Here is a 16,385-nt window from a genome sequence, read left to right as displayed (position 1 = left end):
TACCGTCATACCATCCAAGGTCATTCAAGGTCGCTTATGGTCGCTTATGGGTAAAACCTGCCCACTAATGCTGATCATTGCAACAAGTTCCAATGACGAAGTCTAAAATGGCTGATATGTTTGGACACAATGTGATTGAAGTAGATGCACGACTTTCTATGTGTAACTCGTTATGTAATCCAAGGTCACCAAAGGTCAATTATGGCTCAAAATGTGTTTTTTTTTAGGGGCAATAACTTGTGAAACTCCCACTGATGGGGTCCGACATGGTTGACATTTTGGGACTAGTTGTGAATAGGGTAAGAGATTGTTTCCAATCATACTTCATGTGGTCCAATGGTCAACTATGAGTCAAAAACTGAATCTCCAAATTGATCAAAATTGTCCATGGTTGACCCCTGTGCGACCTTCAAGCACAAAGTTATCAAGGTTTGTTTAGTTTTGAGAGGTGAACCTCTGCTGACCTCACATATCCTTGGAATAGTGCCTCCAGGGATCTGTATTAGTTTTTTTTCCAGTTGAATATTTGAATTTTTGTGGCCATATTTGAATTGTCCATGGGTTTGACAAATAACCAAACAATCACTTCCGTCATGGAACAGATGAGTGTTCAACGCCATGGATTGCCAACTTGTTTCACATTGTTTGTTCACAGTGTTTCAAATTATACAGAGCAATATATTGTTTTATTTATTGCAGTAATAAAACACTATTTAATTAAAACACGGACGTGTGCTTAGTGTTGCCTAACTTACGTAAAGTAGAACCTATCTATTCGTTTTTTTATATCTCAATTAACAATGGTATGATAAGAGGGAAAGGGAATTATTTTCTGGGGCTAAAGTACTCCCCACCCCAGAAAAACAATATCAAAGGAAACATTTGAGTTGTGATATATCAAGTTAAAATGATAACTATATTCGTCCTAAAGTCATGTATTTTTTTCATTTACCACCATATGGTAGATGGCTTATATCAAGATATGAAAAACGAAGGAATCATATCATCTGTGTTTTTGTGAAGTTAACAATATGTATCTATCTATGTATCTATCTATCTATCTATCTATCTATCTATCTATGTATCTATCTATCTATCTATCTATGTATCTATCTATCTATGTATGTATGTATGTATGTATCTATCTATCTATGTATGTATGTATGTATCTATCTATCTATCTATCTATCTATCTATCTATCTATCTATCTATCTATCTATCTATCTATCTATCTATCTATCTATCTATCTATCTATCTATCTATCTATCTATCTATCTATCTATCTATCTATCTATCTATCTATCTATCTATCTATCTATCTATCTATCTATCTATCTATCTATCTATCTATCTATCTATCTATCTATCTATCTATCTATCTATCTATCTATCTATCTATCTATCTATCTATCTATCTATCTATCTATCTATCTATCTATCTATCTATCTATCTATCTATCTATCTATCTATCTATCTATCTATCTATCTATCTATCTATCTATCTATCTATCTATCTATCTATCTATCTATCTATCTATCTATCTATCTATCTATCTATCTATCTATCTATCTATCTATCTATCTATCTATCTATCTATCTATCTATCTATCTATCTATCTATCTATCTATCTATCTATCTATCTATCTATCTATCTATCTATCTATCTATCTATCTATCTATCTATCTATCTATCTATCTATCTATCTATCTATCTATCTATCTATCTATCTATCTATCTATCTATCTATCTATCTATCTATCTATCTATCTATCTATCTATCTATCTATCTATCTATCTATCTATCTATCTATCTATCTATCTATCTATCTATCTATCTATCTATCTATCTATCTATCTATCTATCTATCTATCTATCTATCTATCTATCTATCTATCTATCTATCTATCTATCTATCTATCTATCTATCTATCTATCTATCTATCTATCTATCTATCTATCTATCTATCTATCTATCTATCTATCTATCTATCTATCTATCTATCTATCTATCTATCTATCTATCTATCTATCTATCTATCTATCTATCTATCTATCTATCTATCTATCTATCTATCTATCTATCTATCTATCTATCTATCTATCTATCTATCTATCTATCTATCTATCTATCTATCTATCTATCTATCTATCTATCTATCTATCTATCTATCTATCTATCTATCTATCTATCTATCTATCTATCTATCTATCTATCTATCTATCTATCTATCTATCTATCTATCTATCTATCTATCTATCTATCTATCTATCTATCTATCTATCTACCTACCTATCTATCTACCTACCTATCTATCTATCTATCTATCTATCTATCTATCTATCTATCGCTATTCCATCGCGGTAATGAGCTTCAATTTTTAGCTTCTCTGCTGACGGGGATATAATTGGCCAACCATACCAGTATACTCGAGTAACACCGTCTGCATGGAGGTAAACCAGAGCTCCACTGTACTGCGCCACTACAACACGACACACTACGGAGAATAAATAGTTTTTGTACTTAATGATGAAAAAGAGTTGAAGCTATGGTTAGAGAAGATAGACTCGAGTTTCGACAAGTAATTTGCTTTGCCAAACGGTTCGTAGTGAGAAATTATTTATGAAAATTCATGATGCATGGGCACTGCCTTGCAAAGTTACAACGAACTCATAATATAAGCTGGTATTGAGAACTAATGATAAACATAATTACGAATAGCTTTTTGAATAGTACATCTCTGATTATATATATCAATTTAACAATTTGAATACTTTTAATAGTAAAAAGTACTTCGTATCCACCTTTACATGTCAATGACAGTTCTGTAATTAAATACTTTATCCCCAGAAAATAATTCCCTTTCCCCTTTATCATACCATTGTTAATTGAGATATAAAAAAAATGATATGTTCTACTTTAGGTAAGTTATGCAACTCTAAGCACACGTCTCTGTCTTAATTTAGTAGTGTTTTATTACTGCAATAAGTAAAACAATGTATTGCTCTGTATAATTTGAAACACTGTGAAGTTTTAGTTCTTGTATAAACAAAAAAGGTGAAACAAGTGGGCAATCCATGACGTTGAACCATCATCTGTTCCATGACGGAGGTGATTTTTTGGTTATTTGTCAATGCATCTGGATGCTATCTTAACAAGAGCCCAAGGGCACTATGGCTTCTTGCTTGTAAGGACTAAGCACTATCCTAAAAGTGTTATTTCCGAGTTGAATATTATTGCCATAAATATCACAAATCAATGAGTGGTTCATTTGAGAATCTGTTGACTTTTGTTAGATTTGTTTATAAGAATTTGCAGAATCATCCTAACTTTGGTTGCACATGAGTCAACCCATGGACAATTCAAATACGGCCACAAAAATTCAAATATTCAACTGAAAAAAAAAATCTTATACAGATCCCTGGAGGCACTCTTCCAAGGACACGAGAGGTCAACAGAGGTCAACAAAACCTTGACCTCTTAAACTTTGCGCTTGAAGGTCTCACAGGGGTCAAGCGTGGACAATTTTGATCAATTTGGAGATTGAGTTTTTGACCCATAGTTGACCATTGTTGACTTTGGATCAAATAACCGTTATGTTTGGAAACAATCTCTTACCCTATTCACAACCAAACTGTCAACCATGTCGGGCCCCATCGGTGGGAGTTTCACAAGTCATTGCCCCTAAAAAACACATTTTTGACCTTTGGTGACCTTGGATTACATAACAGTTATTTTGGAAAATGCGCCCATTACTTCATGCACAACTGGTCCCAGTATATCAGCTATTTGAGACTCCGTCATTGGAAGTGGTCGCAAAAATTAGCATTAGTGGGCAGTTTTTTGCCCATAAGCGACCTTGAATGACCTCGGATGGCATGACGGTAATGTTCACCTTGATGATGTGCACTCCATCCTAAAATTGTCATACACTCCAATGTACACACACAATGTTATTGATAAAAAGGTATCAAATCCAACCTTTCGCACCTTATGTATGTATGTATGTATGTGTGAATGTATGTATGTATTTTAGATCCTCCTGCGAGCAGGAATTCGCGAAGAAGCCTCATAGGCTTATCAAAGAAGCAAGCTGACCGAAGTATGTCTCTTACATTCATATTTAACGTCCATGATTATGAATTGACAACAACTCTGTAACTGTACGACATACATTAATCTTGGAGTGACTCGATCTGGGGACCTCGTGATTGAAAGGCACCGGCGTTAACCACTGAGCCAACACTCCGTGAGCTTATATCTCAAGAACCAGGTGTCCGATCGAAGCGGGAGTTAGTTTCGTATATAGAGCACACAGAGCTCTATCATATATAAAAAATATTAACAAACTTTTATTTCTTTGCCCTGTGTCTCCTTAAATGAGCATATTTATAACCTCTAATAACTTTGCACCTGAAGGTCGCACGGGGGTCAACCTATGGACAATTTTGATCGGAAGACCATTTGAGATCTAAATATGGCCACAAAAAAATCAAATAACCAAAGAAAATAACACAGGTCACCAGAGGTCGACCTAGGGTGGAAGGTCACAAAGATGCGGGTCGACTAATGGATTACAATAGCGTAACTCCCAACCTTGACGGACATTTTGCTCTCAAGTTATCGCAAAAATACTTGTTTGTTCCACAAGGGAGCGACAAACATATAAAAACTACTCTAACATCCATGTTCTTCGCCACTCGGACCCCAAAAATGTATCAAATCCAACCTTTGGCACCTCATATCTCAAGAACCAGGTGTCCGATCGAAGCGGGATTTAGTTTTGTCCATAGAGCACACAGAGCCCTATCATATATTAAAATATTACCCAACTTTTATTTCTTTGCCCTGTGTCTCCTTAAATGAGCATTTTTATATATATAAAAAAGAATAACCTCTAATAACTTTGCACCTGAAGTTCGCACGGGGGTCAACTCATGGACATTTTGATCGGAAGACCATTTGAGATCTGAATATGGCCACCAAACTCAAATAACCAAAGAAACTAATACAGGTCACCAGAGGTCAACCTAGGGTCAAAGGTCACAAAGATGCGGGTCAACTAATGGATTACATTAGCGTAACTCCCAACCTTGACGGACATGTTGTTCTCAAGTTATCGCAAAAATACTAGTTTTTGACCCCTAATTGAGCTTTATTGATCTTAAATCACAAGAATGCTATGTTTGAAAACGATCCCCTACCCCATTTATAACTAGTTCCAAACTAACAAACATGTCGGACCCTGACAATGGGAGTTATTTCTTTGTTTATTATTTTGGTTTTTGGCCCCTAACTGACCTTTGGTGACCTTTACAGGCACCAAAAACAATAGGGCACACCTTATCAATATGGCGGGTCTAAATACCAAGTTTGAGTTAAGTTCAACTCTTCCTTGTTGAGTTACAGTGTACCCAAGCCAGTGTTACAGACACACACACACACACGCCAAGTTGACTACATAGGTTCCTTTTGCTAAAACTAGGAACCACTCTCGTGGTGACTTTTTCTTCAATACTGACAGCAGGTAATGGATCAAACAAAACTTGGGTGGGGGGTTATTTGACCTTTGACCTCTGAAATGTGACTTATGACGTCATCAATCACGCATTCACGAGTTTACATGACCAGCTGGTACCTACCCACCAAGTTCGAACGTGATTGGACTTGTAGGAGTGTAGGAGGAGTTCGCAACTTCTATTCGTACAATTTAGGCCAAAAAAAAAAAAAAAAAAACGCACACACACTCCCTCACATTTCTGATGTGGGGAGCAGTACAATATCTCATCTTCTATGAAATGATATAATAAGTCTATATATAGTTTTGTATACCCTGCGGATGATAGCATAATCAATAATCAGTTGTTTCCCCTATTTTGAAGAATGTATATATCTATATATATCGGCACCACTATTAAACTAACAATATTGAGGCACCATCCCCTACGCGGCCCACACACTCAGCTCATTGCCAACCCCACTCCAACCCCCCAACTTTTGTTTTCTTTTTCGGAAGTGTAAAATTTCTAAAACATGAGATTTAATATAAAACAATTGTTTAGATGCAACTTAAAATGCCTGGGAATTGCCATTTCTGGCAAAATGGGAGACATACGCTACCCGCTAACTGATGGTGGCGCTACGTTTAGATAATGTAATGGTGGTCGCTTAAGGAAATGGCCTAATCAAATAATAATTTCTTAAGAAAGGCCCTGGTATATTGGCATATGAAAGCATCACTGTGCCACATTTGATGATACGTATATTGTTTCTCGATGCTCCCGGATGTTAAATGGATGAGTCATTCCCAATTAAAGTCCAATCACTTGTCAGATGTGACTCTCGTTAACATATATCTATGACTGACATATCAATCCAGGGACCAAACAAAGAAAACTTGAAGATTTCTAGATGTGATTCCGCCCCCTGCCTATTGTGACGTTACAGGGCAGTACCCATGCATGATGAACATTCCATATAAATTCTCACTGCAAACCGTTTGTGAAACTAGTTTACTTGTCGAAGTTCGAGTCTTATATCCTCTAACACGGTTTCAACTCTTTTTCATCATGAAGTACGAAAACTATTTATTCTGTGTATTGTCTCTCCTTGTGGTAACGCAGTACAGTGGAGCATTGATAGAGGAAGGTGTTTCGCGAATTTACTGGGATGGAGTGTCTTTATACATCCCTGTCAGCAGAGATGTTATTCAGAAGAGGTTAGACGAGTGGTACGAATCGAATTCTGATGTTTGTCAGGGTAAGTGTTCTCAATGATAAGAGTCAAAGGAAACAAAAATGTATGTAACGGTAATAAATTGCCTTATAACTCTGTAAATAAATGTGTGTCACAGGTGAAGCTTTGCGTTGGGTGTAACGTCGCATCATTTTGACCAGACCGTGACATTTTGAAGGTCGCGGAATTTAGCCAGAGGTAACGCCGTTATTCAATTACACTAAACATTGGCTGCTCTTAAATATATCGCTCATTAACAAATTTAACGTATGGTTGAATTTTTCGCTACATTATTCATGGTAAGGTCGGGAGGGGGGGGGGTGGGTGATGAGGTGTAATTGCTGTGGAGTAAGCTTAAGGTTATACTTATGTTTTTTTAACTATCGAGCATGGTATAAATACACTGTATATCAAAAAAAAAAATCAACTCTAACATTTCATATCTTTATTTAAAACCTTGTTTATAGATTTTATTGTAAAATGGCTAAAGAAATTGACATCGAAAAGATGGTCCTGGAAGGTTGGGGGGGGGGGGGGGGGGTTATCACACGTAAAAAGGAGCAGCTGAAAAGTCGATATAAAGCGAAAAGAAGGTTTGGTAACGGGGAAAAATGGAGATGCGGCAAGTGTAGCTGCAACTCAAAGAAACACTTTACAAATTGTGCATAAATTCCTTGATAAAAATCAAACAAAAATCCTTCCACCTACTGTTTCTCCACAAACTCTTACAAATGACTTTAATAAGTATTTTAACGACATAGTTGTTCTAATTTTCAGGACATTGATAGAGATTCTAAACAGCTTGCTACTGCTTATCGTGGAATTGTCTTATCTCAGTTTGAACCTACCACTATTGATGACTTAAAGGAGATAATTAATGATATTGGAATTAAATGCTCCCCTAGTGATATACTTCCGAGAGAGATCTCCTTCAAACTAATATTGATCTTCTTCTTCCTTGCAAATGTCATCTTGTTAATTTGTCGCTCTTTACTGGCAGTATGAATGGTGTTAAACTTGCAGATATTTCTCCTGTCATCAAACGGAATGGTTTAGATCATAACAATTAAAAAAATTATAGACCGATCTCCAATCTATCTTTTTTGGGTAAATTGATTGAAAGAGTTGTCCTTAAACGATTGAATACTCACATGCATTCTAATAGCCGTCATATTTCCAGGCAATCTGCTTACAAAAAATACCATAGTTCCGAAACCCTCCTTTTGAGGGTGACTATAATGACATATTAGTTGCCAGTGACAATGGACATGCCACTGAGCTGGTACTCCTTGACTTAAGTTCCCTAACTTGTGGAATAAGCTTCCTGACAGCCTTAAAGAAGTCCAAAATGCTGCTACTTTTAAGAGGCAATAAAACTAAAAATAACCAGACAACATTTTCGGGGTACTGTTGAAAATGCCATCAAAAAGGCCAAAGGCAAATCCCGTAGCGAAACATTGACGTACAAAACTCGTCAAACCAGTTCCAAAAGGGTACCATTGGTTACTGAATTCCACCCTGCCCTCCTACCACTTGCTAATACCATTTTTCAGAAGAATTTTCACCTATTTCAAAGCACCGAACACCTTAAAGCAGTTTTCTCAGAACTACCTGTCATCTCATTGAAAAGACCCAGTTACCTACGGGATATTTTAGTTCGGGCAACTTTTCAGGACGACACCCCATTAGGGGCACCCAAGCCGAAAAGGTGTGAGCTTATATTTGTTCTTAACGTGTAGGATATTATGCATGTATATACCAGGGTGTTATAACACACTAACACGTGTTATGTTTTGGGAGCATGCGAGAGCTAGATATGTTAAAGATACAATACAGTAAATCGTAGTGGTATTATATGTATATATATTTTTTTTTTATATTTCTTTATATTTTTATATTTTTCTTTAACACAAGCCGCAATAAAATGTGCCTCTAGCATAACACGTGTTATCATGTTATAACACAGATGAATATAGATGCTCAATATATGCAAGTCGAAAACGCTATTATAAGCAACTGTACAATTCGGTTCGGGTGTTAAGGGAAACAAAACAGAAACTACTCGATCATCGCCCTGTACACAAAATTGCAAAAAGTGCTTATTTGTGGATTCGACTGCGACCTTTCAGAGCACCAAATGAAAACGCATATTTCCCTATTCGGATATAAAATAACCGCCTATCCAAAAACAAATTTACTCAAAATCATATATATATATATAGATAGATATAATTCAACAAAGAATAACACACTAGAAAATTTCCACTTTACCAGTTTCGTCCTTTTGGGACTCATCAGGCGAAGGTAGGAATCGAACCACGGATCTTCGTGTCACTAACCTAAGTCCGTACCACACGACCACAATGATTCTACTGGTGTGTTAAAGCGTATACATTGCCCTTGAATAACTGTCATTAAGGGCGTATTACCCAAGTGTTATGATTGTACAGAATGCACCCCGGCGCTTTGAATCTGACAATTTTACACAGAATAACCACTCTTTAGGCAAGCCAAGCCATAAATAAGAAATGAATATGTAGCAAGTGTCATGACATATATATCTGTCATATCACTTGCTACATATTCATTTCTAGATAGATAGATAGATAGATAGATAGATAGATAGATAGATAGATAGATAGATAGATAGATAGATAGATAGATAGATAGATAGATAGATAGATAGATAGATAGATAGATAGATAGATAGATAGATAGATAGATAGATAGATAGATAGATAGATAGATAGATAGATAGATAGATAGATAGATAGATAGATAGATAGATAGATAGATAGATAGATAGATAGATAGATAGATAGATAGATAGATAGATAGATAGATAGATAGATAGATAGATAGATAGATAGATAGATAGATAGATAGATAGATAGATAGATAGATAGATAGATAGATAGATAGATAGATAGATAGATAGATAGATAGATAGATAGATAGATAGATAGATAGATAGATAGATAGATAGATAGATAGATAGATAGATAGATAGATAGATAGATAGATAGATAGATAGATAGATAGATAGATAGATAGATAGATAGATAGATAGATAGATAGATAGATAGATAGATAGATAGATAGATAGATAGATAGATAGATAGATAGATAGATAGATAGATAGATAGATAGATAGATAGATAGATAGATAGATAGATAGATAGATAGATAGATAGATAGATAGATAGATAGATAGATAGATAGATAGATAGATAGATAGATAGATAGATAGATAGATAGATAGATAGATAGATAGATAGATAGATAGATAGATAGATAGATAGATAGATAGATAGATAGATAGATAGATAGATAGATAGATAGATAGATAGATAGATAGATAGATAGATAGATAGATAGATAGATAGATAGATAGATAGATAGATAGATAGATAGATAGATAGATAGATAGATAGATAGATTAAAACCCATTCTAGATACTTCAGCGTAAAGTGAACGAATATAGATGTTAAATAAGACCGGACCCAAAACAGATCCCTGTGGCACACCAAACTTAATTGTAATCTGATCAGAAGAACAGCCCCCTATTCTAACTATTTGACATCTGCCCACAATAAAACTTTTAAACCAGTTTAGGACAATACCAGTCATACCTATTTCATTAGATAATACGGACAAAAGTACATTATGGTCAATTGTGTCAAAAGCCGAGCTTAAGTCAAGGAGTACCAGCACAGTGGCATGTCCACTGTCACTGGCAACTAATATGTCATTAGTCACCCTTAAAAGGAGGGTTTCGAAACAATTAACCGACACGGCTGAGTGCGTCTGCACATATGTTTTCCTTTCCAGGTATATGAACTATCTTTAGGTAATACCCTTGGAGTAAAATACTCCATCTCATCAAACGTGCACTCTTGTTCTTAAACTTATTAATGTAAACCAATGGATTGTGGTCGGTATATACGACAGTTTGATATGGACCGTTAAGATACACTTCAAAATGCCCTACAGATAAAATAAGAGCCAATGCTTCCTTGTCAATTGTAGAATAGTTTCGTTGACTTTGATTTAATTTTTTGGAAAAGTAAATAACAGGATGTTCCACTTTTTGGTCATCCTCTTGAAATAATACAGCGCCGACTCCGACGTCACTTGCATCGATAGTCATGCTGAATGATATCTTAAAATTTGGAGCCGCAAGTACAGGCTCACTTATAAGAATGAGTTTAAGATTCTCAACTGCGGTCTGACAACATTCTGACCATAAAAATTTAACTTTCTTTGCTAATAGGCTAGTGAGTGGACTGGCCACATCTGCAAAATTCGGACAAAATTTCCTATAAAATCCTGTCATTCCCAAAAAACGCATTAGTTCCTTTTTGTTTGAAGGAACTGGAAATTTATAAATTGCTTCAACCTTAGCTGTTTTGGGTAAAACCTTACCCCCTCCCACAACATGACCAAGATACGTAACGGAAGCCTTTCCTAGATCACTCTTGTTTAGATTTATTATTAAGTTTGCACTCTTAAGTCTCTCAAAAAAATCCTTGGTTTGTTCTATGTGAGATTGCCAGCTGTCAGAATATAAAATAACATCATCGATATAGGTACCACACCCTTTAAGCCCCTTACAAACTATGTTCATGAGACGGGTGAATGTACTTGGTGCATTTTTCATGCCAAAAGGCATTACATTACATATTTATATATATATATATATATATATGTTAATGCAATGGAGGTAAACGACAAAGGCAAATGAATATATATAAATGAAAATCGTAATGAGTTGGAAAATCAAGAACAGTGAAAAAACTTTCAGCCTCCACCGGGATTCGAACCACGGGCCTCCCGCTCTGTACGCGGACACCCTAACCACTAGGCTATGGACGCTGATTGTATGTCCAGAGGTTCGAAACCGGTAAGGAAGATCGTAATTCCACTGTAGGCGTTTGTCACCTGTATCGAACAATACTAGTTCTGTTTTTGGTGACATATTTTGCCTTACTCTAGAGATCAAACATGATGCTAACCAACTCGAAAATCATTTGTGATTCCTAAAGCCGGATCTCGAAAGAGATACTTTGAACAGGCTTTATGTTAATGCAATGGAGGTAAACGACAAAGGCAAATGAATATATATAAATGAAAATCGTAATGAGTTGGAAAATCAAGAACAGTGAAAAAACTTTCAGCCTCCACCGGGATTCGAACCACGGGCCTCCCGCTCTGTACGCGGACACCCTAACCACTAGGCTATGGACGCTGATTGTATGTCCAGAGGTTCGAAACCGGTAAGGAAGATCGTAATTCCACTGTAGGCGTTTGTCACCTGTATCGAACAATACTAGTTCTGTTTTTGGTGACATATTTTGCCTTACTCTAGAGATCAAACATGATGCTAACCAACTCGAAAATCATTTGTGATTCCTAAAGCCGGATCTCGAAAGAGATACTTTGAACAGGCTTTATGTTAATGCAATGGAGGTAAACGACAAAGGCAAATGAATATATATAAATGAAAATCGTAATGAGTTGGAAAATCAAGAACAGTGAAAAAACTTTCAGCCTCCACCGGGATTCGAACCTCGGGCCTCCCGCTCTGTACGCGGACACCCTAACCACTAGGCTATGGACGCTGATTGTATGTCCAGAGGTTCGAAACCGGTAAGGAAGATCGTAATTCCACTGTAGGCGTTTGTCACCTGTATCGAACAATACTAGTTCTGTTATATATATATATATATATATATATAAAAGTATATATATATATATATATATATATAAATGTATATATAAATGTATATATATATATGACATTTTATATCAAAATATGAAAAGCAAAGGCTCATATAATCTGTGTTTGGTAAAGTCCACAGGTTAACAGCACATTTAGTTACAAGACTGGCATTGACATGTAAAGACGTACGCTAATTACGTTCAATTTGGTTGATATATATTATATTATGTTATACACACGTACGGCCATACAAAATGTTATTCGAATATCCTATTTCTAATTATTTTTTCTTAATACCAGCATTTTATACGAGGTCATTGTGACGTCGCAGGACAGTAACCATTCACAATGAACTTTCGATATAAATTCTCACTACAAACCGTTAAATTAAGCAAACTAGTTTACTTGTCGAAGTTATCTCCTCTAACACGGTTTCAACTCTTTTTCATCATGAAGTACGAAAACTATTTATTCTGTGTATTGTGTCTTCTTGTGGTCACGCAGTACAGTGGAGCATTGATAGAGGAAGATGTTTCGAGACTTTACTGGGATGGAGTGGCTTTCTACATCCCTGTCAGCAGAGATGTTATTCAGAAGAGGTTAGACGAGTGGCACGAGTCGAATTCTGATGTTTGTCAGGGTAAGTGTTCTCAATGATAAGAGTCAAAGGAAACGAAAATGTATGTGACGGTAGTAAATTGCCCTATACCTCTGTAAATAAATGTGTTTCACAGGTGAAGCTTTGCGTTGGCTGTAACGTCGCATCATTTTGACCAAACCGTGACATTTTGAAGGTCGCTAAATTTAGCCAGAGGTAACGCCGTTATTCGATTACACTAAACATTGGCTGCTCTTAAATATATCGCATTATTAACAAATTTAACGTATGGTGGAAGTTTTCGCTATATTATTCATGGTAAGGTGGAGAGGGGAGGGGGGGGGGAGGGGTGATGTGGTTTAATTTGCTTTGCAGTAAGCTAAAGGTTATACTTATGTTGTTTTAACGATCGAGCATGGTATACATACACTGTATACAGGGGCGTATCCAGGATTTTCTAACCCGGGGGCGCGAATTACTATCTAATCGGAGCGCCACCATCGGTTGGCGCGCAGCCTAGAAGAAAATTTCTGGTTTTGATACCCCCAGATCACCGGAAATGACACTTCTCGTGCTTGAAAATGACCATGATCCTGTGGATCATTGTTTTTTGTAGGTGATTCTACGTCACGGCCCACAATACCCGACAGCCCCACTTTTGAAGGTTTTAAGACAATTTTTTGTCCAGAATTTCAAAATTCACATTTCTCGTGATTAAACTCACTTCAAAACATACCCATAATGTTGCAAAAGAAAAATCATCCATGGACAACCAATATAGAAAAACCTCCTTGAACCCCTAACAGACTGGTCAAAATTGCACGAGTAGAGGGAAGTATGATGAAGAATGTTGGTCAGAAAATTTTCGAAAATTCAGACACAGTTAATTTATTGGTGTAAAAATATTGAAACCTCTTATAACGGCTATAATAAAACTTCGTTGAAAGAAATGAAAAAGAAATACCAAATATTTCCGAAACCGAACACTACACACATAGGTGAAGGAGGCGGGATGGGGGGGGGGGGGGGGCCCTAACGAAATATTTCTTTCTGAAAATTCGTGCAATATGCTGTGAATTTTTCGGGCACCTATACTGAAAGAACAATACATTGCAATGATGTAGCTAAAAGAAATAAATAGTTTAAAAATTATCTCCTTGGTAATTAAAATAAAGTTCTAAGCTTGGCCGACTTAATCGCCATTACTAATGTAAAAGAGAGTTTTTGACATAATTGGACCTCCATGCTTTTCTCCATCTACATAGGACAATTCTTTGTTTTACATGAGCATCCCGCGGTATACTGCGCAACTTTCATTGACCGTACGATACATGATGGCATGCGATGTAATAACCGATGCTTGCTTATATGATATTGACATTAACATGTTGAACGCGCGCGGAGCGCGCGAAAATGTTGGTTATATTTTTTTCGGGCAAGTCGTTACAGCTCACAAAATCAAATTGGGCTCTTTTCGCCTTTGCCTACACACATAGACAGTTTTAAGGCTGTTCATCCTGGAACGTTTTTATGCTCACTGATATGATGAAATATCTGCTGTTTGCTTTACAAATTCGAACAGGCGCGTAGCGAGGAATTTGCCAAGGGAGGGGCGAAGCCTGTAGGCAAACTATCTAAGCGAAGCACCACCATGATCTGGCGCGAAGCGTACAAGAAAACTTTGGCCGAAAATGCCTCCCAGATCGCTGGAAATGACACTTCCCAGGCCTTGTAAATTGCATCTAAGCATTTTATACTTTGATATTACTAGCGATATCATAAAAAAATTCGCTCGGGAGGGGGAGGGGGGGGGGGGCGGTCGACCCTTCCCGAAATGCGTCATGTTACCCGAAGACTCAGTCGAGCTCGAGACCAGCCACAGTTGGTTTCATAACACAATTGTACAATTGTTTAAGGCGTCCATATACACACACACACGCGTTATGATAGACCTTATATAGTATATATATATATATATATATATATATATATATACATAGAGATACATTAGTGAGAGGGGAAAAATGGAAACGTCGAAATTGGAGTTGTCGGTCACGCCCCTTCCGAAATCCTCGAACCGTCACTGGCTACCCTGTGTATATAATAGGGATCAGCGCTGTAATGATGTCACTGTTCTTCTTTCTCTTCCCGGTGTCTTGGCGTTTTTCTTTTACTCACTCCTTTTCTCCTTTTTCTCTCTTTCTTCTTTTTCTTTTTCCTTACTCCCTCTACTCCTCCTTTTTTTCCCGGCCCTCTTTTTTCCCTTTTTTCTGCTCTTTTTTTCTCTCCCATTTTCTTACCCGGGGGGCGCTCGCCCCCAACGTTCCCCCCCCCCTGGATAAGCGCCTGAGTATATAACAAACTCAACTCTAACATTTCAAACTTTATTTAAAACCTTGTTTATAGATGTATTGTAAAATGGCTAAAGAAATTGATATCGAGAAGAGAGTCCGGGAAGGGGGAGGGGGGGGGGGGGTTGTTAAACGTAAAAAGAAGCAGCTGAAAATTCGATATAAAGCGAAAAGAAGATTTGGTAAAGTAACGGGAAAAGGGAGATGCGGCAAGTTTAGCTTCAACTTAAAGAAACACTGTACCAAATTGTCCATAAATTCCTTGATAAAAAATCAAACCAAAACCCTTCCACTTACTGTTTCTCTATAAACTCTTACAACTGACTTTAATAAGTATTTTTACGACAAAATAGCACAAATACGTTTTAATTTTCAGGACATTGATAGAGATTCTAAACAGCTTGCTACTGCTTATCGTGGAGTTGTCTTATCTCAGTTTGAACCTATAACTATTGATGACTTAAAGGAGATAATTAATAATATTGGAATTAAATGCTCCCCTAGTGATATACTTCCGAGAGACCTCCTACAAACTAATATTGATCTTCTTCTTCCTTGCAAATGTCATCTTGTTAATTTGTCTCTCATCACTGGCAGTATGAATGGTCTTAAACTTGCAGATATTTCTGCTGTCATCAAAGGGAATGGCTTTAATCATAAAAATTTTAAAAAGTATATACCGATCTCCAATCTATCTTTTTTGGGTAAATTGATTGAAAGAGTTGACCTTAAACGATTGAATATCCACGTGCATTCTAATAGCCTCAATATTTCCAGGCAATCTGCTTACAAAAAATACCATAGTTCCGAAACCCTCCTCCTTTGAGGGTGACTAATGACATATTAGTTGCCAGTGGTAGTGGACATGCCACTGTGCTGGTTCTCCTTGACTTAAGTTCGGCTTTTGACACCATTGACCATAATGTACTTTTGTCTGTATTATCTGTTGAAATTGGTATTACTGGTATTGTCCT

The 16,385-nt window shown here is 36.5% G+C and overlaps 2 protein-coding genes across 3 annotated transcripts in view; one reads left to right on the top strand and one right to left on the bottom strand.

The window, feature by feature from the left end:
- LOC139965400 (uncharacterized) overlaps positions 1 to 16,385 on the bottom strand; it is a 310,151-nt gene that overhangs the window by 14,183 nt on the left and 279,583 nt on the right. The window lies entirely within an intron of this gene.
- Positions 6,454 to 16,385, top strand: part of LOC139965399 (uncharacterized) — a 15,085-nt gene continuing 5,153 nt past the window's right edge. Inside the window, exons 1-2 of one of the 2 annotated variants that reach the window (XM_071967728.1) lie at positions 6,454 to 6,764; positions 12,967 to 13,102. In XM_071967728.1, the coding sequence (XP_071823829.1) occupies positions 6,753 to 6,764; positions 12,967 to 13,102 (148 nt within the window). In that variant the 5' untranslated portion in view covers positions 6,454 to 6,752. Of the gene's footprint in view, positions 6,765 to 12,849; positions 13,103 to 16,385 lie in introns of those variants that run through there. The other variant, XM_071967726.1, reaches the window with a different exon arrangement.

This window comes from Apostichopus japonicus, chromosome 3 (assembly GCF_037975245.1).
Source record: "Apostichopus japonicus isolate 1M-3 chromosome 3, ASM3797524v1, whole genome shotgun sequence".
Classification (NCBI taxonomy): Eukaryota; Metazoa; Echinodermata; class Holothuroidea; order Aspidochirotida; family Stichopodidae; genus Apostichopus; species Apostichopus japonicus.
The sequence above is the reverse complement of the archived record's forward strand: the minus strand, read 5'-3'. Positions and strand labels throughout refer to the sequence as shown.